This window comes from Mercenaria mercenaria, chromosome 10 (genome assembly GCF_021730395.1).
Source record: "Mercenaria mercenaria strain notata chromosome 10, MADL_Memer_1, whole genome shotgun sequence".
NCBI classification, from domain to species: domain Eukaryota; kingdom Metazoa; phylum Mollusca; class Bivalvia; order Venerida; family Veneridae; genus Mercenaria; species Mercenaria mercenaria.
The window spans coordinates 32,402,964-32,429,303 of NC_069370.1; the positions used below are offsets into that span (position 1 = coordinate 32,402,964).

The 26,340-nt window shown below is 36.3% G+C and overlaps 1 protein-coding gene across 1 annotated transcript in view; it reads right to left on the reverse strand.

The window, feature by feature from the left end:
• Nucleotides 1-11,618: 11,618 nt before the first annotated feature.
• LOC128546384 (zinc transporter ZIP10-like) overlaps nt 11,619-26,340 on the reverse strand; it is a 46,569-nt gene continuing 31,847 nt past the window's right edge. Inside the window, exons 3-7 of the mRNA XM_053516854.1 lie at nt 20,566-20,806; nt 18,592-18,761; nt 17,890-18,072; nt 14,439-14,549; nt 11,619-11,663 (exon numbers count right to left, since the gene is read on the reverse strand). Coding sequence (XP_053372829.1) covers nt 11,619-11,663; nt 14,439-14,549; nt 17,890-18,072; nt 18,592-18,761; nt 20,566-20,806 — 750 coding nt within the window. The remainder of the gene's footprint in view (nt 11,664-14,438; nt 14,550-17,889; nt 18,073-18,591; nt 18,762-20,565; nt 20,807-26,340) is intronic.

Below are 26,340 nucleotides of genomic sequence, written 5' to 3' on the forward strand. Positions count from 1 at the left end.
CTTTATATTTTGACATAAATATAAGTATTATATACATATTCGACTTGTTCCGCATTTCACTTTAATATTATTTAAACTTCATTCAAGTACATCGTTAGTAAACCGTTTGCCTGTAAATGCATCAGATAAAAAAATATAATGACAAAGCTATTAGTTATCGATTCACCCCACCCCCACCCCGTGTTACAACAACAACACTTTTGTACGGAAATCGACAAATTGGATTATTTGTTCTCCCGCTTTATCGGTTTTTAAAGATGTTACTAAAATTGGTAATGCAAAAGATCTATAGTATGTATGTATTTTAGGTCACTATAAAATTCTTATAACTTTCAGATTAATAATCAAATTCACATAATATAAAATTGTTATTATTATCAACCTTTTTTATATAATACTTTGAAAAAAAAAATACGCATGACAACCGCTTACATAGACTTACAAAGTCTGTAGAGATAAAATAATCTGTAATAGTATTATTTCTTCATTCTGACACTGATATTTTCGCAGAGAAAAACATTTTCTCTCTAGACAGAGGCAAAGAGATGTTGTAATTTTTTGCAAAAGTGCCATCTAGAAAAAAGCGTTATTTTGTCAGATTACCGGTACCCATTTCTAAAAGTAAAGATTGTAAATTATTAACTTTATTAATGCTCTTCCAGATTCCAGTTTTAATCGAATGAATGAACGTGCGTGCCGCCTTATTCATTCTTAAAGCTAGCCTCGGCTACCTAGCTTCTACGAAATAAAACTTCTATCTGGAGTTGTTTTTGTCCTTTCAACTTTAATCTCGTTTAACCCCAATGGTATTCATCAAATGATTTTTGCACGATATTTTTTTATTTCAAACACTTGCAACATCAACATTTGGTGACTGACATCCTTGTAGACTATGGATGAAAAAATGAATGAAATAATAGTTAAATGATTAGTTGTGAAGAAATGATCAATCGAATGAATGAATGAATGAACTACTTAACGGATATTCTGAATTTCTTTTTTATATTAAGATTACAAAATTAAACTGACCTTTTTGACGCTTCTGAATTTGTTAAAGCAATAAAAAGCAACCCGTGTTTCCGATTAATTGAAATATAATTCATGGTCTGGTTTGTCACAAAAAAATCATTTATTAAAATTAAAACATATAAATCAAATAAGTACTTACTCGTGACTTCCTTTCCCTCTGAAATATGCAATACAGATTATCGCGTGCGATCACTTGAGCCAGATGTTATCGCTTTGGGATATATGAACGCGCGAAGCGTGACGAAGCGTATTCTCAATTGATTGGATACCTAATATCTATGCATTAAAGATCCCAATTAAATTTGCGCTAATTTGTGTGAATTGGCATTCATCGAGTTTCTGATATTGTCAATTTGCAGGTAGAAAAATGTTAGAAATTGTCAGACTGGGTTACCAGGCTTAGGGTACATGGGCTATCTATCTGATTTAGTTAATATGCATACAATTATTATCAATTAATGTTGCAGTAAAACTGTTCGGCAGAATTATATGTACAGTTTATTTTCGTGGAGATGGGTAAATCAGTGTAAATGCTTATATCATTTGATTTATGAAGACACTCATTAATCTTTGCCAATATTTTTCGAGCGTTTTCGTTAATTTTAAGCAATATTTGTATTTTATACAGTCAATCAGTGTCACGCCATCCACGTTACCACGGTTATCATTGCTTTAAAGTAAAGTAATGTGATGTTATCGCTACCTGTTTTATCTTTATAAATTTTATTTTTTCTCTTAAAGTATTTATTTTCTAGTACGCTTGTGACTGGTAATGTGTCTTTCTTTTTGTCTAGAATATTTTAAATAATTGACTTTCTTACAACGGGTGAATATGATAACTTTTAATAAATGGACCATAAATATCACGGTGCGTTTGACAAATAAGTGGAAAGTTTGCAAATAAATTTAGGGGAAAAGGTATGGCTAAAACTCGAACCCACTACCCTGATATCGGCAGCTAAATGCTTTGCCGCCCAGCTACCTGCACATGCGATAGTATAATATCAACTAAGAATTATATATGTAATATTTGTATCGCTATTTATGTTTGGACATAGAAAATGAATTTATGGAAATATACGAAATATTCACATGTGCTGGTCAATACTAAAGGACCCTACATCCACGAGAAATAAAATAGTCTGCCACAGTGTATACTACAGTGGAATAGAGGGGACATAGGAAACATTTTATTTATCACATGCACACGTGTTAGCACCACATTCGCACATGTTAGATACCACGTGCGAATGTGTTGATTAACACGTGCGCACGTAATAACTATCTTAGCTAACACGTTCGCATGTGATAGCTATCACGTTCGCAGTTGTTAGCTGACACGTTCGAACGTGAAATATAACCAACGAAACTAATCGAGATATCAGCCTTTTTTCATAAACAAGAAACACTTACTCGTAAATTACAGCTAACTATAAATAACACTCCTTATGAAAGACATCCATTTAGAAAAATTGCAGATCTTTCACGCTTTTTCATTGATCAGCTAACACGTGCGCACGTGTTAGTTTATCACATGGGCACATGGTAGTATAACGTGCTGTCACTTGTGCACGTGATAGTTATCACCCGCACACGTGTGAATTCCACATACGCACGTGGTAGCTAACACGTGCGCACAGAAAAGTAAAATATTTCATATGAAGGCGTTTTGTTCGAATCTTTGGACGCAGACACATTATATCGATTATTTTTCGCTGTACAAATATTAGAATTGATTTTCATAAGTAAAGTATCAATACATGTCTTATATACTTTTTCAGTACAAAATATAAATGGATTAGTTCCTCTTTTTTTCTATAAATATTTGCATTGTATGCACAAGCTTGGAAATGTGCAGAAAAACAGTTAATTTATGCTTGCATAGATTTTTACAATGGCGATGATCAACGGATGTATTTATCACTACAAATAAATAGGGATGAATTGATTAATCCTTTTCTTTTCTCAATCGGCTATTTAGATTAAATGTTAAATAAATCGGGACGCGCTAGATGAAATGATGGATTCATTCATGTTTGATTTTAAATTTATACCTGTTTTGGTCGTGTATGCTTTTTTCAGTTCATGTCAATTAGTATTAAACATTTCTTTCTTCAATATTGGCTTCATTCTACATACACGTACAAGTTCGAAAACATGCAAAACGTTTGACCTTTGAAATGCCGGAGAATATAATTTCACTACACCATTATTGATTGCATCCCGTATTTTTGAAATATATAAGTTATTTAAACCCCGTATTTCCGGCATAACGGGAAATATACGGAGATGTATACCAAGCATATACGGACAAATACGTCCCGTATTTTCGAAATATACAAATTATTTAAAATCCCGTAATTTCGGCATATACGGAAATATACGGAGTTGTATACGAAGAATAAACTGGAAATTTAATCCCTGTATTTTCAAAATATACAAACTATATACATACCCCATATATCCAGAATATACGGGAAATATACGGGTTGTATACAAAGAATATACGGGAAATATAAGTCCCGTATTTTTAAAATATACAAATTATTAAATCCGTATTTCTGGCATATACGGGAAATATACGCGGTTGTACACCAAGCATATACGGGACATATACGTGCCGTATTTCGAAATATACAAATTATTAAATCCGTATTTCCGGCATATACGGGAAATAACGGAGTTGTATACGAAGAATATACGGAAATTTAATCCCTGTATTTTCGAAATATACAAACTATACATATCCCGTATATCCAGAATATACGGAAATATACGGGGTTGTATATGAAACATATCGGGAAATATACGTCCCGTATTTTCGTAATATACGGATTTATGTATTCCCGTACACCAGACATATACGGGAATATACGGTGTTGTTATACGATCAGAATAACCCTTTTAGAATTTCCCGTATTTTCAATAACATACGGGTGGTATACGTATACTAAGAATTCCGTATTTCATAGTATACGGAAATCCGTATTTTATTAGTATACGGACTTTTAAATATACAAGCCCCGTACACGCCCGTATTTTAGTTTTCCCGTATTTCTTCCCGTATATGGGTAATATACGGGATCCCGTACACTCCCGTATATTAACTCTTTTTTCGCAGTGTGTAGTGCTGAAGGTTCTGTAGTACAAAGTATTTTAGGTGCAGATGGCTCTGAAGTACAGAGTATTTTAGGTGCTGAAGTGCTGAAGGTTCTGTAGTACAAAGTATTTTAGGTGCAGATGGCTCTGAAGTACAGAGTACTTTAGGTGCTGAAGGTTCTGTAGTACAAAGTATTTTAGGTGCAGACGGCTCTGAAGTACAGAGTACCTTAGGTGCTGAAGTGCTCAAGGTTCTGTAGTACAAAGTATTTTAGGTGCAGACGGCTCTGAAGTACAGAGTACCTTAGGTGCTGAAGTGCTCAAGGTTCTGTAGTACAAAGTATTTTAGGCGCAGACGGCTCTGAAGTACAGAGTACTTTAGGTGCTGAAGTGCTGAAGGTTCTGTAGTACAAAGTATTTTAGGCGCAGACGGCTCTGAAGTACAGAGTACTTTAGGTGCTGAAGTGCTGAAGGTTCTGTAGTACAAAGTATTTTAGGCGCAGACGGCTCTGAAGTACAGAGTACTTTAGGTGCTGAAGTGCTGAAGGTTCTGTAGTACAAAGTATTTTAGGAGCAGATAGCTCTGAAGTACAGAATACTTTAGGTGCTGAAGGTTCTGTAGTACAAAGTATTTTAGGTGCAGATAGCTCTGTAGTACAGAGTACTTTAGGTGCTGAAGGTTCTGTAGATGCAGATAGCTCTGAAGTACAGCATACTTTAGGTGCTCAAGGTTCTGTAGTACAAAGTGTTTTAGGTGCAGATAGCTCTGAAGTACAGAGTACTTTAGGTGCTGAAGGTTCTGTAGTACAAAGTGTTTTAGGTGCAGATAGCTCTGAAGTACAGAGTACTTTAGGTGCTCAAGGTTCTGTAGTACAAAGTGTTTTAGGTGCAGATAGCTCTGACGTACAGAGTACTTTAGGTGCTGAAGGTTCTGTAGTACAAAGTATTTTAGGTGCAGATAGCTCTGTAGTACAGATTACTTTAGGTGCTGAAGGTTCTGTAGATGCAGATAGCTCTGAAGTACAGCATACTTTAGGTGCTCAAGGTTCTGTTGTACAAAGTATTTTAGGTGCAAATGGCTCTGTAGTACAGAGTACTTTAGGTGCTGAAGGTTCTGTAGATGCAGATAGCTCTGAAGTACAGCATACTTTAGGTGCTCAAGGTTCTGTAGTACAAAGTATTTTAGGTGCAGATCGCTCTGAAGTACAGAGAACTTTAGGTGCTGAAGGTTCTGAAGTACAAAGTATTTTAGGTGCAGACGGCTCTGAAGTACAGAGTACTTTAGGTGCTGAAGTGCTGAAGGTTCTGTAGTACAAAGTATTTTAGGTGCAGACGGCTCTGAAGTACAGAGTACTTTAGGTGCTGAAGTGCTGAAGGTTCTGTAGTACAAAGTATTTTAGGTGCAGATGGCTCTGAAGTACAGAGTACTTTAGGTGCTGAAGTGCTCAAGGTTCTGTAGTACAAAGTATTTTAGGCGCAGACGGCTCTGAAGTACAGAGTACTTTAGGTGCTGAAGTGCTGAAGGTTCTGTAGTACAAATTATTTTAGGAGCAGATAGCTCTGAAGTACAGAATACTTTAGGTGCTGAAGGTTCTGTAGTACAAAGTATTTTAGGTGCAGATAGCTCTGTAGTACAGAGTACTTTAGGTGCTGAAGGTTCTGTAGATGCAGATAGCTCTGAAGTACAGCATACTTTAGGTGCGCAAGGTTCTGTAGTACAAAGTGTTTTAGGTGCAGATAGCTCTGAAGTACAGAGTACTTGAGGTGCTGAAGGTTCTGTAGTACAAAGTGTTTTAGGTGCAGATAGCTCTGAAGTACAGAGTACTTTAGGTGCTCAAGGTTCTGTAGTACAAAGTGTTTTAAGTGCAGATAGCTCTGAAGTACAGAGTACTTTAGGTGCTGAAGGTTCTGTAGTACAAAGTATTTTAGGTGCGGATAGCTCTGTAGTACAGATTACATTATGTGCTAAAGGTTCTGTAGTACAAAGTATTTTAGGTGCGGATAGCTCTGTAGTACAGATTACTTTAAGTGCTAAAGGTTCTGTAGTACAAAGTATTTTAGGTGCGGATAGCTCTGTAGTACAGATTACTTTAAGTGCTAAAGGTTCTGTAGTACAAAGTATTTTAGGTGCGGATAGCTCTTTAGTACAGATTACTTTAAGTTCTAAAGGTTCTGTAGTACAAAGTATTTTAGGTGCGGATAGCTCTGTAATATAAGGTATTTTATTAATAATAAGTGCTAAAGGTTCTGCAATACAAAGTATTTGAGGTGCTGAAAGCTCTGTAGTATACAGTATTTCAGGTTCTGTAGTAAAAAGCATTTGAGGTGCAGAGGGCTCTGCAGTATAGAGTATTTTTGGTGCTAAAGGTTCTGTAGTACAAAGTATTTTAGGTATTACAATGGTGGTGAAGGCACTGTTGTACAGAGTATTTTAGGTGCTGAAGGCTTTGCTGTACAGTTTTTTTGGGGTGCCGGTGGCTCTGTACTTCAATGTATTTTAGGTGCTGAATGCTCTCTTTTGGTGTTGAAGGCTCTGTACAGAGTATTTTAGGTGCTAAAGCCGCTGGTGCTGAAGGCTCTGTTGTACAGAATAATTTTGATGCAGAAGGCTCTGTTGTACAGAGCATTTTAGGTGCAGAAGGCTCTGTTGTAAAGGCATTTTAGGTGCTGAAGGCTATGTTGTAAAGAGAATTCTAGTTGCTGAAGGCTCTGTTGTAAAGAGCATTTTAGGTGTTGAAGGCTCTGTTGTAAAGAGCATTTTAATTAGAATTCTAGTTGCTGAAGGCTCTGTTGTAAAGAGCATTTTAGGTGCTGAAGGCTCTATTGTAAACAGAATTCTAGTTGCTGAAGGCTCTGTTGTACAGAGCATTTTAGGTGCTGAAGGCTCTGTTGTAAAGAGCATTTTAGGTGCTGAAGGCTCTATTTTAAACAGAATTCTAGTTGCTGAAGGCTCTGTTGTAAAGAGCATTTTAGGTGCTGAAGGCTCTATTGTAAACAGAATGCTAGCTGCTGAAGGCTCTGTTGTAAAGAGCATTTTAGGTGCTGAAGGCTCTGTTGTAAAGAGTATTTTAGGTGCTGAAGGCTCTGTTGTAAAGAGCATTTTAGGTGCTGAAGGCTCTATTTTAAACAGAATTCTAGTTGCTGAAGGCTCTGTTGTAAAGAGCATTTTAGGTGCTGAAGGCTCTATTGTAAACAGAATGCTAGTTGCTGAAGGCTCTGTTGTAAAGAGCATTTTAGGTGCTGAAGGCTCTGTTGTAAAGAGCATTTTAGGTGCTGAAGGCTCTGTTGTAAAGAGCATTTTAGGTGCTGAAGGCTCTGTTGTAAAGAGCATTTTAGGTGCTGAAGGCTCTGTTGTAAAGAGCATTCTAGTTGCTGAAGACTCTGTTGTAAAGAGCATTTTAGGTGCTGAAGGCTCTGTTGTAAAGAGCATTCTAGGTGCTGAAGGCTCTGTTGTAAAGAGCATTTTAGGTGCTGAAGGCTCTGTTGTACAAAGTATTTTAGGTGCTGAAGGCTCTGTTGTAAATATAATTCTAGTTGCTGAAGGCTCTGTTGTAAAAAGTATCTAAAGTGCTGAAGGCTCCATAGTACAGAGTACTGCAAACATCTGAATATACATGTATTATGCATGTTTTTTATGATTTTTGTCATTTTCACAAAGGGGTGTATATTATACACCAAAACAGAGCTTCGTTTATTTTTTCCCAATTTGATAGCACATAAATATCGCCGAAAATCAGACAATAAACGAACATGCAAATTAACTTCTCCTTTGATGTGCTTGTAATTATTAAATGTTTGTTTGCACGTATAAATCTTGCTGAGAAGATGTTGACAGTTTTAGAAAGTCACATAATTATGTTTTGTTTTGGTTTATTCATTTTTATTTGTTTACACTGCACTGTGTAGTTATAGCTGTTTCCAGCCAAACTAATCAATTGTAGGCCCAGAGAAATTTGAATTTTGAGATTTGTTGTCAATTTCAGGTGTGTGCCTGGATGAGATCCAAATCGTGATTATAATTTATTTCTATATAGAAAAGGGGGCCTATGTTATTTTGGAACATGTCTGGGTATTGGTAGAGGTATTTTTGTTTTTCTTTATTGTTTTTTAGATGTTAAATTCCAGTCAATTTTGCCAAAATTTCCAAAAGGGTATTTCGACTGAATGTTATAAGTCACAAAATTCTTTTATAAAGAAAGCTGCAGCCCCCTCCTGACTTGCACACAAAACATCCAAGGGATGGCCATGAACTGCTGACACTCTATGTTTTTATTTAGAACAATGATAATATAATAAAATTAAAAACAAAGATTAATTTAAAACAAAGTGTCATATTCTTATACTGATGACATTTTTTAGATGTCCACAACCTGTTAAGCAGTGAGTGCGATTTTTCATGCGAAGTCATTGTTCCACAAGCCGCAAATGGCCGATAGTAAACAAATTCTCCTACTGATTTTCGATGCGTATTATATTCTAATGTATGTGTTTTCCCAAGGTTTTGATACAAGATTGGGGGTGCATAATATACACGTTAGTGTAATATATTTGAGTTTTCACGGCATATTTGGTGCTGAAGGTTTTGTAATTAGAGTAAAATAGCTGCTGGGAACTCTGTTGTACAGAGTATTCAAACCATTTAAACAGAACTAGGGTAGTGGTGCAAGGTTGCTACAAAAGCATTTGAGCCACGCCATGAGAAAACCAACATAGTGGGTTTGCGACCAGCATGGATCCAGACCAGCCTACGCATCTGCGCAGTCTAGTCAGGATCCATGCTGTTCGCTTTCAAAGCCTATTGGAATTAGAGAAACTGATAGCGAACAGCATGGATCCTGACCAGACTGCGCGGATGCGCAGGCTGGTCTGGATCCATGCTGGTCGCAAAGCCACTATGTTGATTTTCCCATGGCACAGCTCATTTGTGAAAAAATCCAATAAATATGAAGAATTTCTCCTAAACTAATGTCTTCTAAATCTTTCCCTAATTAAATCATGTACACTCATTTGTCAAATGCTGAAGATGTTTGAAACCTGATGTCAATTTTTCACATGGCATACCTCTTTCAGTGTCATCACTTTTCCACTTTTGTCTTTGCACACTTGTTCATCAGGACTTGTCCTCATTTTCTTCTTTATAAAGCGTAACAAATGCTTTTGGTTCATACAAGAAGACGCATGAACATGCGTGTCAACCTGTAAAAATAGGGAGACTTATTTTACAAATACTCACCCAGAAAGGATTCTGGATAATATACTACCAAGAAGTAATTCTTGACAGAATTTAATACCACTAAGAAATAACTCTGGATAGACTTCAATTCTGATTTTTGTCATCTTAAATCAAGCTTGTCTTTAAATACAGTTGACTTTGTATATGCAGCCACCTGTATTAAGCAACTTTTCTATTAAACTACAGCTTAAAATTCTGCCCGAATGTTTTTACTATACTAGAAACATCCCATATTAAAGACTTTTCTTTACGCAACCAGCGACCACACAAAACTCGTCCAAGTAGGTAAAATTATCTTCAAAAGTATCTATTACACTACTGTGTACAAAATATGTGTTACTAGTATATAGGTTTGCATATGTATTATACTTAACCATTTGCAATAGTGAAGCAAACAAACAAGTTCAAAGGTCAGTGGACTGGGAGGCTGTATTCACCATATTAAGGATCATGTAAAGACTCTGAGAACACCCCTCGGGTAAATTTTTACTTTTGAAATTATGCCTGACAGACCCGTAATATTCATAGCATATATTATATGGAATTGTTCACAAGAACTAGAAAATACTTTCTATAGAGGTCACCTTGTTCGGAAATATGTATTTTTGTCTACAACACATGTACTTCGACTGTTCATGTTCTGTTTTGTAGAAAATATCAAACTTCTGTTTGAACATTTTTTCCTCTCAATTTGTTTTTGTTGTGTGTCTATCATACTTATCTGGGTACCCTGGGAAAGGAAAATAGGTAACTTACATATTTTTTGACATTTTGCAGTTTTCTGTCATTTTCACAGCTCTACTTTTATTTGCATTTTTTGCATTGTTTTGAAATGTACATGGTTTGTAACATTTTCAACTCCCGGAGTACCTGGAGAAATATGTTAGACACACAGTAATCATAAAAGTAATGAGTGAGGAGGTGACAGTTAAATTTTTGGCTTATGTTTATTGCTTATTGTATTGAGAATAGATCTAGACCATTTTCATTGTAATTTCTTGAATAAGTTTTATTCTTTGCGAAAAATGTCTACTACGCGTTGTTTTCATGGGGGCATTTTAGAGGGTGATGTTTCTCAAACAGACTATTTTTCTTATATACAACATAACATGTCAATATTTATCTATTTTGATAAGAAGACATGTTATACTAAATGACCATATATGTTTTTCATATCTTTGAAATGCTCTAAAGTGCTGAAAATGAGGTCTGAATGTTTTGTTATTAATATGAAATAAATAAGGAATTGAATTGGTAGAATGTAACCCCAACTCAGATCAAGGAATAATATGAATATAAGCGCTTATATTGTATTAAATTTGTCAAAGATTTGCATTAACAAGTACCTATTTTGCCAAAATTTATTAGAAATGCAAAGTTATGTAATTGCTATTTCCACAATTTATTTATCTTGGTTGCGCAACCAGATAGATTTAAAATGGACGAATTCCTAACTTACATGCTATTTAAAACTTGCCTTTTGTTTCAGGTAGTTCAAATATCCAGTTCTTATCAAATACAAATGTAAAACTAGACATTACATTGAATTCAAAACACGGTCCTATTCATTTTCCTATTAAACAAAGAAGGCTGAAAACAGTGAATTATTATACAACAATTCACTGTTCTGACATCACAATTATCACGTCACAGGTCACAATTATTACGTCATAGCGTCAAATGGCATAGCGGCACACTGAAAGAAACTGATTGAAAACTGGCCAATACTTAATGAATGCCGTCAAGGATATATTTTAAAGTCCTTGATAACGTGTTAGAATCAAAAATATATCTCATTTAGTGATTTGCTCTTGAATAAAATCATTGTTTGTCGTTCAGATGCGTATTATTATATCACTCAGCTGCGCCCTCGTGATAATATTAATTCCTTTGCATCTGAACTCCAAACAATGATTTATTCAGCGACAAATCACTAAATGAGATATATTATTTCTTAAATAAAAAGATAGTCCACTCCTTAAATATTTTACAAACATAAAATTCCATAAAAAGCAATAAAATATCCCTTTCCAAAAGGAATCTAACTATATGAAAGGCTCTTTTTGTTCCTTAAATAATCTCTGACAGAATTATGAAAATTAAAAAATGTCATAAAATGTTGCACAGATGTGATTGGACCACCCTTGATACAATGTCTACTGTTATGAACAAAAAGTTAAAATCTTCTGTTTATTATAGAAATATTGGTTTTTGTACAGTTGTATCATATCAAAATTAATAACAAAAAACTGGATATTCATTTCTCAAATGGAATATAATGATGATTTGATGCAGACCTTTCCTGAAATGGATACATAAAGGAAGAAAAAATGCTAGTAAATCAACAAATGTTCACACCCAATTAAAGCTTAGAGCCTCTAAACTTCCTGAAAAGTGGCTTTTCGCTATACAGGAAAAATTCCTAGAAAACATATTTATTAACTTATATAATAATGAAGTCTCAAAATATAGTTCCTGATAATTTCATATTCAACATAAATCTTTTAACCTTTGCTAAAATAGCATGAACATGCATTAATAAAACAAGAGTGTCATGATGGCTGTAGACTGCTCACCCGAGTTTCAAACATTAAAGTAGCATGCTGGAAAAGAAACCATATGAAACAGGTTAATGTAGTGGATTCCATTAAGGACGTAGATAATAACCCTTGATGTCATGTTGGAATCAAATAAATATCTCAAACCATGATTTTTTCTTGAATAAATCATTGTTTGTGGTTCAGATAAAAAACAACAACACTGTTTGGAATAATTATTTCTTAAGTAGTGCCCTGTTTTCTGACAAGAAGATTTTCAAGGTTACCACTAACTAAGTAAATATGAGTGGGCTATGAGTGTGTATAGATAGAATGTATAGATAGAATGTATAGATAGTATGTATAGATAGAATGTATATGTATAGATAGAATGTATAGATAGAATGTTAGAAGAATGTATAGATAGATGATGATAACTGTTTACACAGGATACTAAGAGACAGTATCAGGAAATAGTTAACAAAAAAAAAGAAGATTTTGTTGGTGGAGGGCGGGGGTTGTAATGACAGAGGGCAAGAAAACTTAGAACTGTCACAGGAGTGACTCATACCCCCACCATACGGTCTTGTCACAGAAGAATGGCAACCATAAGGAATCTTAAAAATACTTTGGAGTACTTCATCCTGGCTTCCACATATAAGTAATACTAGTATAATACTAGTATAGTAATACTAGTAAATATATTAAATCTCTAATATTAGAGATACACTAAAGTGAATACAAAAAAGTGTCTTAACCGACCCATGTTACCACGGAAAAATGTTTTTACTTTTTACAAAGGACTTATAATAAAAAGTAAAAAATACCTAAATTTGAAAAACTAAAAATAGGATTTCTAAAAAATTATTCCGTTGAAAGCGGGGGTGTTTTGGGAAAAAAAAAAATGCCCTTTTTTTATTTTGTAGTCGTTGAAGCGTACCTGATCGAAAAAGGACCGTTTGGTCGTTTTTGGGAAACTTTTCTGTAAAAATATATTTTGTTTTGGCTTGCTAGAAAGCATGGCGAAAATTTTAGCGGCATTTGCTTGACCGCCTTTGAAGCTTTGTCATGATACATAAATATTAGCCGTGCTGCTTTATTTTGCTGGGTTTCGAAAACTTTGGAATTTCTAAAAAACTTTTAAATTTATTCATTACAAATCCCTTTCTTTTTCTCATTGAATGCTGTCAAATACAAGACCTGTACTTTTTTTGTGTTTTTTGTTTTTGTAGTTGGAACATAATTTAATAATTGATTTACTCACGACATCGGGTGAGTAAAAAAATTATTCATGTTTTTATCGCTCAAAACTATTTTGTCTCAAGTTCCCGTTTTTTTTTCCCGGCTTTTTCTGCTGCAATTCACGTTTTTCTATGTTTTCATGCACTAAAAGCGATTTTTAAAATTAAAATTTTCTTCACTCGGGGTTGAATATTTGACGCAAACAAGTTTTTTTGATTATTTGTTTATTCCCCCCCCCCCTAACAGACATTTCAATTTTCTTAATAGTTTTTGCGATGGCTTGTAACTGAATCGAATATCAAAGGCAGATTTGACTTTTGACTGTGATTCGTTATTCTAGAGAGATTCCCAGGTCAACATTTACATCCCCTTTTTGTTCATAGAAAATAATTTTCACAGCTTACGCCCCTTTAATTTTTTAAAGGGGTTTTTGGCATGAACTTTCCCTTGTAATTAAAATGAACTTTGATATTCATTATTACAAGAATTTTAAAGGCAAAAACTTTTAAACTTTATTGAGAAATTTGAATTCTCATCCCAAACCCGGGTATCTACTTTAGAAAAGTAACATTCGCAAGTACGCTTAAAATTTCTGTACATATTTTTTATGCTTTTTTTTTCCCATGCAAGTTATTCTTTCGTTATAAAATGGAAATTGCCTTACCCCGGCGTTTTCTTTTTTTTTGTTTTTACCTTTGAAAGAATGTTATGTTTTACACACTGCACATTTTTCTTATTTTGGGGTTTATTCAACCAAGCTGAGAGAGACCAAAATTTCCACTTATATCTGTTTAATTATTCTAGATAAGATGATTCAAGTTATTACATTTTTTCATTTTGGGACCCAATAAAAACACATTTTACAGTTTAGATTTTCATGTACACTATTGTAAGTTTTCCTTAAAATTTTTTTTAGTATGTTTTCAGGGTGAGTGGGGTCAAAATAAAGAACCCCCATTTACCCCCTTCTACTGTCGACATCAACACACGCACAACAAAGTACCCCCCTGACTTTGCAAGACAAATATATTCGTATTTTTTTTACATTGGGAAAGCTGTCAAAAAACTAAGACCTGTATCCATATTTGGTTTGTTTGTTTTTGTAGTTAGGGAAAATGAAAAGTGAATAATTGATTTACCAAGACATGGGATAATTTACATAAGTTTTAAATTAGTGAACACCATGAAAATTTTCCAATTAAAAGCATCATTCTACCTTTTTTAAAAACAAAAAAAATGTGTACCTTTACGGCAGGGGACTAACACCTTTAAAGTAAGATAGAAGAAAGGAAAATTACCTTTTTTTTGGGTGAAACCATCATCATACCATCACATTCACTGTTGGCAAGCTTTTCACCAACCTTGACCAATTCTTCATCCTTCATATATTTCTTACGATTTTTCGTCTGCTGTAAGTGTTTTTTATAATAAAAAATTATCATACGCTCTTTTACAACTACAAGAAATAAAAGTACCAATGTGGTTGTTAATTTCAGCCTTCAGCACTACACGTTTTTTAGGATAACTTTCAGAAGTTTTCATTAAATTTCAAATACAGAAAAAGTTGCTTTTTGAAAAACAAGAGATCACAGAGTGATCTTGGCGCCCACCAATGTGTCATTTTTGTGTGTTCCAAATTTCAAGACTTACTGACTAGCTCAAGGTCAAATTTCATTTCCGTACACAACACTGTGCATGTGGTCTAAATTCGAAAGCTGTAACTTGAGAAATGTGAAAGTAGGTCACTAGATCAATTTCAAGGACAAAGTTCTTTGTACACAAAACTATGCATGTGCATCAATTTTGAAGACTGTAGTTTGAGAAATTTGAAAGTAGGTCACTAGGTCAATCTTAAGGTCAAAGTTTATTTCGGTACACAAAACTATGCAAGTGGTCCAAATTTGAAGGCTGTAGCTTGAGAAATGAGAAAGTAGGTCACTAGGTCAAAATCAAGGTCAAACTAGAAAATGCTTTTGTAAAAAAGCGCATGTCTCCCCCAATGCAAAGTCCTATAGGCAAGAAGTCAATAGGGGTCAGGAGCGAAAAGTCAAAGAGACACTGATGGTTGGCTGCAATAGGGATCATCTACTTGGCATGTCCAGTCATCCCGCTAAATTTCAACACTCTTGGCCTAGTGGTTCTCAAGTCACTGTTCAGGCTCCTGTGACCTTGACGTTTGATCAAGTGACCTCAAAATAAATAGGGGTCATCTACTCTGCATGTCCAATCATCCTATTAAGTTTCAACATTGTATGTCAAGTGGTTCTCAAGTTATTTCCAAAAAATGATTTTACATGAACAGGCCACTGACCTTGACCTTTAATAGACTGACCCCGAAATCAATAGGGGTCATCTACTCTGCATGTTCAATCATCCTATGAAGTTTCAACATTCTGGGTCAATTGGTTCTCAAGTTATTGATCAGAACTGGTTATCAATGTTCAGGCCTCTGTGACCTTGACCTTTAACGGAGTGACCCCAAAAATAATAGGGGTCATTTACTCTGCATGAACAATCATCCTATGAAGTTTCAACATTCTGGGTCGAGAGATTCTCAAGTTATTGATTGGAAATGGTTTTCCATGTTCAGGCCCCTGTGGCCTTGACCTTTAACTGAGTGACACGGACGGACAGAAGGACGGACGGACGGACGGACAGGGCAAAAACAATATGTCTCCTGGGGAAGACATAATTTCACTTAACAACACAAATCTATGCATGTGGTCAAAATTTGAAGCCTGTTCCTTTAAAAATGTGAACGTAGGTCACTAGGTCAATATCAAGGTCAAAGTTTGTTTCGGTACACAATCCTATTCATGTGGTCTAAATTTGAAGCCTATAGCTACAGAAATCTGAAAGTAGGTCACTAGGTCAATCTTAAGGTCAAAGTTCATTTCGGTACACAAAACTATGCAAGTGGTCCAAATTTGAAGGCTGTAGCTTGATAAATGTGAAAGCAGGTCACTAGGTCAAAATCAAAGTTTATTTCGGAATACAAAACTATGCATGTGGTCCAAATTTGAAGCCTGTACCTTCAAAAATGTGAAAGTAGGTCACTAGGTCAATGTAAAGGTCAAAGTTTGTTTCGGTACACAAAACCATGCATGTGGTCCAAATTTGAAGGCTGTAGCTTGAGAAATGTGAAAGTAGGTCACTAGGTCAAAATCAAGGTCAAATTTTATTTCTGAATACAGAACTATGCATGTGGTCCAAATTCGAAGCCTGTACCTTCAAAAATGTGAAAGTAAGTCACTAAGTCAATGTAAAGGTCAAAGTTAGTTTCGGTACAATTACCATGCAGGTGGTCCAAATTTGAAGGCTGTAGCTTGAGAAATGTGAAAGTAGGTCAATGGGTCAAAATCAAGGTCAAATTTCATTTCGGAACACGACATTATGCATGTGGTCCAAAATTTGAAGCATGTACCTTCAAAAATGTGAAAGTAGGTCACTAGGTCAATGTCAAGGTCAAAGTTTATTTCAGTGCACAAAACTATGCATGTGGTCCAAATTTGAAGGTTGTAGCTACAGAAATGTGAAAGTAGGTCACAAGGTCAAAATCAAGGTCAGCTCATGTCAAGGTTCATCTTGCCACTCAAAACCATACATGTGGTCCAAATCTGAATGTTGTAGGTTATTGACAAGAAGTTTTTATAAGCTTTTCCCTATATAAGTCTATATGAACCATGTGACCCCCAGGGCGGGGCCATATTTGACCCTAGGGGGATAATTTTAACAAACTTGGTAGAGAACCACTAGACGATGCTACATTACAAATATCAAAGCCCTAGGCTTTGTGGGTTTTGGGCAAGAAGATTTTCAAAGTTTTTCCCTATATAAGTCTATGTAAACCATGTGACCCCCGGGGCGGGGCCATATTTGACCCTAGGGGGATAATTTGAACAATCTTAGTTGAAGACCACTAGATGATGTCACATACAAAATATCAAAGCCCTAGGCCCTGTGGTTTTGGACAAGAGGTTTTTCAAAGTTTTTCCCTATGTAAGTCTATATAAACCATGTGACCGCAGGGGCGGGGCCATATTACACCCCAGGGAAATAATTTGAATCATATTGGTAGAAGACCACTAGATGATGCTTCATACCAAATATCAAAGCCCTAGGCTCTGTGGTTTGGGGCAAGAAGATTTTCAAAGTTTTTCCCTATATAAATCTATGTAAATTATAGAAATAAAAAAAGGGCCATAACTTACTAAAAATTTGTTGAACCAGTCTGATTTTCAGGGGGACACAACTAGGGTACCAATACATCATTCTGACAAAGTTTGGTCAAAATCCCCCTGGTAGTTTCTGAGGAGATGCGATAACGAGAAATGGTTAACGGAAGGACGGACGGAAGGACGACGGACCACGGACGCAGAGTGATTTGAATAGCCCACCATCTGATGATGGCGGGCTAATAATGCACCAGGAATCATATTATTGCTAGAATCTTGGTATCTAAGACTGTTCGCTTTGCTCTGAGCTCACGAAAGTCAGCTTACTGCCTTGACTAGTTATAAAACAGGTCTCTCCATTGGAATTCTAAATTCTTTCCCTTGGCGCAGCAGTTGTTTCCTGTCATGATCTGACCAGACAGTACGTGCAAAGTCATCAGTCCTCCACTTCTGATTTATAAATGTAAACAAGTTGCCAAGAACTTGTGCAGACCAGTCTAGAACTAGACCAAGGTAACACTAGGCCATTTAAAAATGCTGAAAAAATAGATAGCGAACAAACTCATGAACTTACCTTTTTCCTTCTCTTATATTCTGTAAACATTGTTAGCACCCTCTCTGTGAAGAAAAAGAAATAGATTCCCAGCAGGCCACACAGACCTTTATATATTGGTCCTGTATCATGAGAATGGCCGCCACTGCCGTGATCATGCCCACCATGTCCGCCACCCTCATCACCGTGACCTCCTGCTATTGCCTGAAACAGTTTATCAGTATGACACCCATCAAATGATTACAGCTGTATCTTGTGCATTTTAGAAGACATACATGATGACCATATTGTATTTGTAAATGACTTAAAGACCTCAGAAGAATTTCAAATATACAGTATAACTTTCTAACATGAACAGAAAATTTAAGTTGTTGTGTTTAGCGTCACACTGAAACTTTAATAGGTCATATAGCAACTTTTTAGCTTTGATGGTGGAGGAGGACCCAAGGTGCCCCACCGTGCTTAATTTCATTAAGTACAGGCAAGAAACAGTGACGTTCCATAAGCCAGTTGGATGGCTTCCTCACATAAAGGTCAATGACTCATCAATACAGTTGGATTTACCTGTTGAAAATATTACAAACATTCCATTACTACCACCTCTTGTCAGGTTAAATAGAGAACTAATTGTCAGAAACTCATGGTATTTTTTTCGGAAAGTCTCAAACACTACAGCAGCAATTTACAAGATGAATAGTTTTAAGTCTAGTAATACCAACTTACATGTGGGAAAAGATGTAACAGAGCATCGCCGGACAGTGCTCCGACAGCTAAGGCAACCAGGAATTGGAGCATGTGATTGTAGAACACCTTTTGCATGATTGGTATCACAGCAACACCTAGCAACCCCACAAGAGATATAATTATGACTGCTATTGCACTGAATCCCCATACTGAAAATAAACAAAAATTGTCTTTTTAGGAAAACAAATGTTCAACACAATTTTAAATCCTTTCTTATGTAAAACAGTATAACTAGACATTGTTTTCAAAATGCTCTATACTTTAATGTACTAGTATAAAATTTCAGAACTTTCCATGTTTTATTACAAATTTCAAGCCTTAATAAAATGAAGAAATTCTTTATCTATCATTCTTGCATAAAACCTTTGTTTTTTGCCGATTTTGGGCATGCACAAACAGGGAAAAAACGTGTACAAACAAGGAGATTCTCATGAGCACGCGCTGTTGGTGAACGTTTTGAATATGCTGTTGTGGGTCCAACGTAAGCAAAATTATGGATCCCGAATCAATTTTGGCCGAAGTCGAAAGGTCCGAGATTTATGAAATCTTTTCATCTGCATATTTATTAAAAATATCATTTTTCAACCTAACTTTACTTTAACTTGTATAAGCGCTACCTCTCTTGATACGCGACTGAATTGACGTTCCTTATTATTGTATTATTACGCGTATTAGACTCAAAGTAAGTTTACACGCCGCGATTTAAATCCCTGAAATGATAGGCAAACAACAATTTACAAAATACAATTTCGTTTTCCAAATTAATTTGAGTCGAGAAAGTTGACATGCTAACTTTAAATCTTACACTAAAACTTTTAAAAAATGTTTGTGTCTACTTTACACATCTATGTAGTCTACTGATGCAGTGATGGTGTGTAATGTAAAGCATAAACATGACGAAGCGTAAAGTTTGAAGGATTTTTCCACAGTTAATGAACATTTGATGAACAGAAGGTATTTATTATGTATTTTTCAATTTATTTGTAGATCTCACCAACCATGTTTGAGTTTATAAATCCAATCTAAGTTGATTATATCGATGTTGGAAAAATTCAAATTTTTGTGTTTATGAAACTTTATCAAACTTTGAATGCGATGGGGTGGGGTGCAAAGCAAAATTTTCTAGTTATAGGCCTAGAGATTTCATTCTTAACGACATGAAGAATATAGGTATTGATACCAGTTTCTATTAAACGATAATATTTTCATTTGCGTAAGGGGCAGACTATTAATTTAAACCAAGCAGAATTGTGTTCTGTCGGCACCTCACCTGCAAATTGTGTAAAGACACGATGCCGTGTAGGGTTATGAATATGCCCTTTTCTCATAATTCCGAGCCTCTAAAGCTAAAGTTCCTACCGATATATCGGAAAAAGGGGAAGTCATGCTTATTTTACATATATTTAATATTAAAGAAATTACCACAACAAGAATGTCCGTTCGACATGTATAAAATACGCACTGTTTCTGTATGCCCTGGAAATGCATAAATAAAACATGTGTCCATAACAACCTGAAACGGCCGACTTGGATCGGCTAATGTCAGCTGGATAGTCTTGTTTTTTCGATATTTCCAGCACTTAAGTTGTGTTTTATGCAAGAATAGCGATAACACACATTTGTTTCGTGAAACACATCTGCAGAATCCCTCGGGCTATGTTGGTGCACGAGCCCTACGGGCTCGTGCACCAACATAGCCCGAGGGATTCTGCAGATGTTGTTACACAAAAAAACGTGCGTTAACCCTACAATTAATAGTGAAACTTACTTACGTCAGCACTGCAGCACCTACTTACTGCAAAACCTATTTACTGCAGCACTACAGCACTTACTTACCACAGAACCTACTTACTGCAGCCCTTACTTACGGCAGTAGTTACAGCAGCACCTACTTACTTCCCCTCTGATTGTAAAATTGCTCCTATTCATGATCATAGAAATACATTAAAGTACCTTTGGGTGGGACACTTAACAAGTCAATCTTGGCACTTTCTGCTTCAGTTGAATGATCATGGTCATCATGGTCATGATCATGGTTGCCATGGTAACTATCGTGGCTACTATGAGAACTGTGACAAGAGTCTGCCTCTATCTGATAAATAAGGCTTGGGCACAGTTCTTTAAACATATCTTTTGTTAGACTTCTCGGTTTATCAACATGGACCATACGCAACATAACATTTGCTGCCAAACACTGAAACAGAAAACAATACAATAAACAAGATGCCCACAGGCAACATGTCGAGCCCGCCAGCTGTCATAAGGACTATGAGTTGCATAAGACACTCCAAGTCCACACAAAAATCCTTACCAGTAGAAATAGGTCATAATACACCTTAAAATTGGATGTAACATGCATGTTGTACTACAGAAAAGTGGTCTTGATTCTTCCCTACGACCAGTAATAAACAAGAGGGTCATGATGACCCTGAATCGCTCACCTGAGCCGCATGTTTAAAATGGAAAACTGATACTAAAATATTAGAAAGTAGGTCAGTAGGTCACATTCATGGTCACTGAAAGTCACTTTTAAGACTGGTGTGCAAAACTGTACATGTCATCCGAATTTCATGGCTGTATCTTAAAAAACAAGAAAGTAGGTCAGTAGGTCAAGGTCACAGTCAGGTGACTCCTAATTGCTTGGGGTCATCAGTTAATTATAATTAAACAGTCTAGGAAATATGATCTGATAACTTTTGAAGTATTTATTCCTATATAACTCATATAACAAAATAATTAATGAACCCCAGGGCGGGGCCTCTTTTCACCCAAAGGACATAATTTGGACAATCTTGTTAGAGATCCACTAGGCAATGCTACATGCCAAATATCAAAGGCCTAGGCCTTGAACTTTCAGACAGAATTTTTTTAAATTTTTTTCCTATATAAGTCTATGTTTAACTTGAGACCCCATCAGGATGGGGCCTCTTTTCACCCCAGGGGCATAATTTAACAATATTGGTAGATGACCACAAGGCAATATTTCATACCAAATATCAAAGGCCTAGGTCTTGCGGTTTCAGACAAGAGGATTTTCAAAGTTTTCTCCTATACAAGTCTATGTAAAACTGGGGACCCCCCAGGGTGGGCCTCTTTTCACCCCAGGGTATAATTTTAACAATCTTGGTAGAGGACCACAAGGCAATGCTTCATACCAAATATCAAAGGCCTAGGTCTTGCGGTTTCAGACAAGAAGATTTTCAAAGTTTTTCCTATACAAGTCTATGTAAAACTTGGGACCCCTTGTCGGGAATTTTTAAAGTTTTTCCTTTCGGTTGCCATGGCAACCAGAGTTCTGCATGGAATTCAATTCTTTGAACAATTTTGAAAGGGGGCCACCCAAGGATCATTTCTGTGATGCTTGGTGTAATTCTGTCTAGTGGTTTTCAAGAAGAAGATTTTTTTAGAACACGTTGACGGACACACGGCACACATCTCACAACGCACGTTGACGACGGAATTGAGCGTTCACAAAAGCTCACCATTACAATATAAGCTATTTATAGTAACAACAAAGGGAAGTAATTCTAGGTTCTTGCGCATGACACTCCATCTCATGATGGTAACAAGAGGACCATGACAGTCCTGAATCGCTCACCTGTCCCAACATGACCCAGTTTTGAACTGAGTATGACGTTGTTTTTTCTATTATTTCACATAGTGACCTAGGTTTTTGAGCTCATGTGACCCAGTTTCGAACCTGACCTAGATATCATTAAGATAAAAATTCCGACCAATTTGCATGAAGATCCATTGAAAAATATGGCCTCTAGAGAAGTCACAAGGTTTTTCTATTATTTGACCTAATGACCTAGTTTTTGAAGGCACGTGACACAGTTTTGAATCTTATCTAGATATCATCAAGGTGAACATTCTCACCAATTTTCATGAAGATCTCATGAAAAATATGGCCTCTAGAGAGGTCACAAGGTTTTTCTATTTTTAGACCTACTGACCTAGTTTTTGACCGCAGTTGACCCAGTTACGAATCTGCCCTAGATATCATCAAGATGTACATTCAGACCAACTTTCATACAGATCCCATGAAAAATATGGCCTCTAGAGAGGTCACAACGTTTTTTCTTATTATTTGACCTACTGACCTAGTTTTTGAGGCACGTGACCCAGTTTCGAACTTGACCTAGATAGCATCAAGGTGAACATTCTGACTAACTTTCATGAAGATCCATTGAAAAGTATGGCCTCTAGAGAGGTCACAAGGTTTTTCTATTTTTAGACCTACTGACCTAGTTTTGGACCGCATGTGACCCAGTTTCAAACTTGACCTAGACATCATCAAGATGAACATTCTGACCAACTTTCATAAAGATCCCATGAAAAATGTGACCTCTAGAGTGGTCACAAGCAAAAGTTTATGGACGCACGGACCGACAGACGATGGACGCTGCGCGATCACAAAAGCCCACCTTGTCACTTTGTGACATGTGAGCTAAAAAAACTGTGCCAAGTGACATTAAAATCCCACTACGCATGAAAAAGAAATGTTCCAGACAAGTCATTCTTGTATCTGACCTTTGACCTCTAAGTGTGACCTTGACCTTAGACCTAGGGACCTGGTTCTTGCGCATGACACTCCGTCTTAAAATGGTGAACATTCATGCCAAGTTAAATCAAAATCACACCAAGCATTTAGAAGAAATGCTCCGGACAAACTTCAATTAGACCTTTGACCTAAGACTGTTACCTTAACCTTTGAGATAGGAACATGGGGTTTGCGCATGACACTCCTTCTCATTGAGGTTAACATTCATGCCAAATATAAACAAGATTGGTCCATGCATGTTAAAGTTATGGTCAGGACAAAATTGGACGGACGGACGCATACACGCACGAACATACACCGAACCGCACAAGGTGGCAACTAAGTCGAGCTCACCACAAGCGGCTCGACAAAAATCATGGAGTACACAATTTAAAAGGTAACAAGAGCTCGTCGAACACAAAATGGCCCCCTTGATGCATTCAGTAATTGCACAAGGAACAGAAATTATATGCTCACTGTATATCATTCTGGTTTAATTTGACCTTGACCTTTAACCTATTAACCTAACAAGAGATTACAGAGTGATCTTGGCGCCATCCACTGAGCCATTTTTGAATGTTCCAAATTTCAAGACTAGCTCAAGGTCAAAATCAATGTCAAATTTCATTTCGGTACAAAACAATGTGTATGTGGCTTGAGAAATGTAAAAGCAGATCACAAGATCAATTTCAAGGTCAAAGTTCATTTCGGTAGAACTATACAGTCATGTGCTTCAAATTTAAAGGCTGTAGCTTGAGAAATGTGAAAGTAGGTAATAGGTAAAAATCAATGTCAAATTTCAATTCAGAACACAAAAATATGCATGCGGTCCAAATTTGAAGCCTGTAGCTTCAGAAATGTGAAAGTAGGTCACTATGTCAATCTCAAATCAAAGTTCATTTCGGTACACAAAACTATGCATGTGCTTCAAATTTGAAGGCTGTAGCTTGAGAAATGTGAAAGTAGGTCACTAAGTCAAAATCAAGGTCAAATTTTATTTCGGAACACAAAACTATGCAAGTGGTCCAAATTTGAAGCCTGTACCTTCTGAAATGTGAAAGTAGGTCACTAGGTCAATCTCAAGATCAAAGTTCATTTCAGTACATAAAATTATGCTTGTGGTTCAAATTTGAAGGCTGTAGCTTGAGAAATGTGAAAGTAGGTCACTAGGTCAAAATCAAGGTCAAATTTTATTTTGGAACAAAAAACTATGCATGTGGTCCAAATTTGAAGCCTGTACCTTCAAAAATGTGAAAGTAGGTCGCTAGGTCAATAACAAGGTCAAAGTTTTTTTCTGTACACAAACCTATGCATGTGGTCCAAATTTGAAGGCTGTAGCTACAGAAATGTGAAAGTAGGTCACTAGGTCAAGATCAAGGTCAACTCCTGTCAAGGTTCATCTTGCCACTCAAAACTATACATGTGGTCCAAATTTGAATGATGTAAGTTATGGACATGAAGATTCCAAGTTTTTCCCTATATTAGTCTATATGAACCATATGACCCCTGGGGCGGGGCCATATTTGACCTTAGAGGGATAATTTGAACAAACTTGGTAGAGATCTCGAACCACTAAATGATGCTACATTACAAAATATCAAAGCCATAGTCTTTGTGGTTTGGACAAGAAGATTTTCAAAGTTTTTCCCTATATAAGTCAATGTAAACCATGTGACCCCCAGGGCGGAGCCATATTTGACCCTAGGGGAATAATTTGAACAATCTTAGTAGAGGACCACTAGATGATGTCATATACAAAATATCAAAGCCCTAGGTCCTGTGGTTTTGGACAAGAGGTTTTTCAAATTTTTTTCCTATACAAGTCTATATAAACCATGTGACCCCCGGGGTGGGGCCATATTTGACCCCAGGGAAATAATCTGAACAATCTTGGTAGAGGACCACTAGATTTTGCTACATACCAAATATCAAAGCCCTAGGCCCTATGGTTTTGGACAAGAAGATCAGAAACCGTTTTAACTGTTCCTGGCCAATGTGACCTTGACCTTTGACCTAATGACCTCAAAATCAATAGGGGTCATCTGCTGGTCATAGCCAACCTAACTATCAATTTTCCTGACACTAGGCCCAAGCGTTCTAGAGTTATTGCCTGGAAACCATTTTACTGTTTCATTTATGGTCACTGAAAATCAGTTTTAAGATTGGTGTGCAAAACTGTATATGTCATCCAAATTTCAAGGCTATATCTTAAACAAGAGGGCCATAATGGCCCTATATCGCTCACTTGTCATCATTGCACTTAAGGACAAGAAGGTCAGAAAATCATAATCAAGATCAATCAAAAGAATCATGAGAAAACATAGTTGAAATTTTCCTAAAGGTACAGATATGTCAAAATACACCTATAAATTGGAGGTACCATCCATGTTGTACCACAGGAAAGTGGTCTCGGTTTTTCCCTACAGCCAATAATAAAAAAGTTACTAAATAAGCTATTTATAGTAACATAAAAGGGAAGTAATTAAAAAAAAAATATTATAAGTGAACAAAAGAAGGATCTGCCAAATAAAAACAAGAGCACTGCAATGCAACGCAAATGCTGAGCAATATACACACAAAACAAAGTAATATGACCTTTGACCCCTAAGTGTGACCTTGACCTTGAAGTGAGCCATCCGAAACATGCGCTCTGCACTTTGTTTTGATGAGGTGAACATTTGTGTCAGGTTTCTTTGAAATCCTTCAAGGGGTTTAAGAGTTACAGAGCGGAATGGAAATTGCTAACCAACAGACAGACAGAAAGACAGACAGACACCGAGGCGATAACATAATATGTCTCTTAGGGCGTATAAAAAGGAATCAAGATCTTATGGTGATACAAGTTGTGTGCAAGTTTGGTAAAAATCAAATCATAAATAAAGCTGCTATTGTGCAGACAAGGTCAAAATAGCTAATTTTGGCCCTTTCAGGGGCCATAACTCTGGAACCCATTATGGGACCTGGCCAGTTCAAGAAAGGAACCAAGATCTTATAGTGACACAAGTTTTTGTGCAAGTTTGATTATATTCAAATCATAAATGAAGCTGCTATTGTGCAGACAAGGTCAAAATAGCTAATTCTGGCCCTATCAGGGGCCATAACTCTGGAACCCATAAAGGAATCTGGCCAGTTCAAGAAAGGAACCAAGATCTTGTGGTGATACAAGTTGTGTGCAAGTTTGGTTA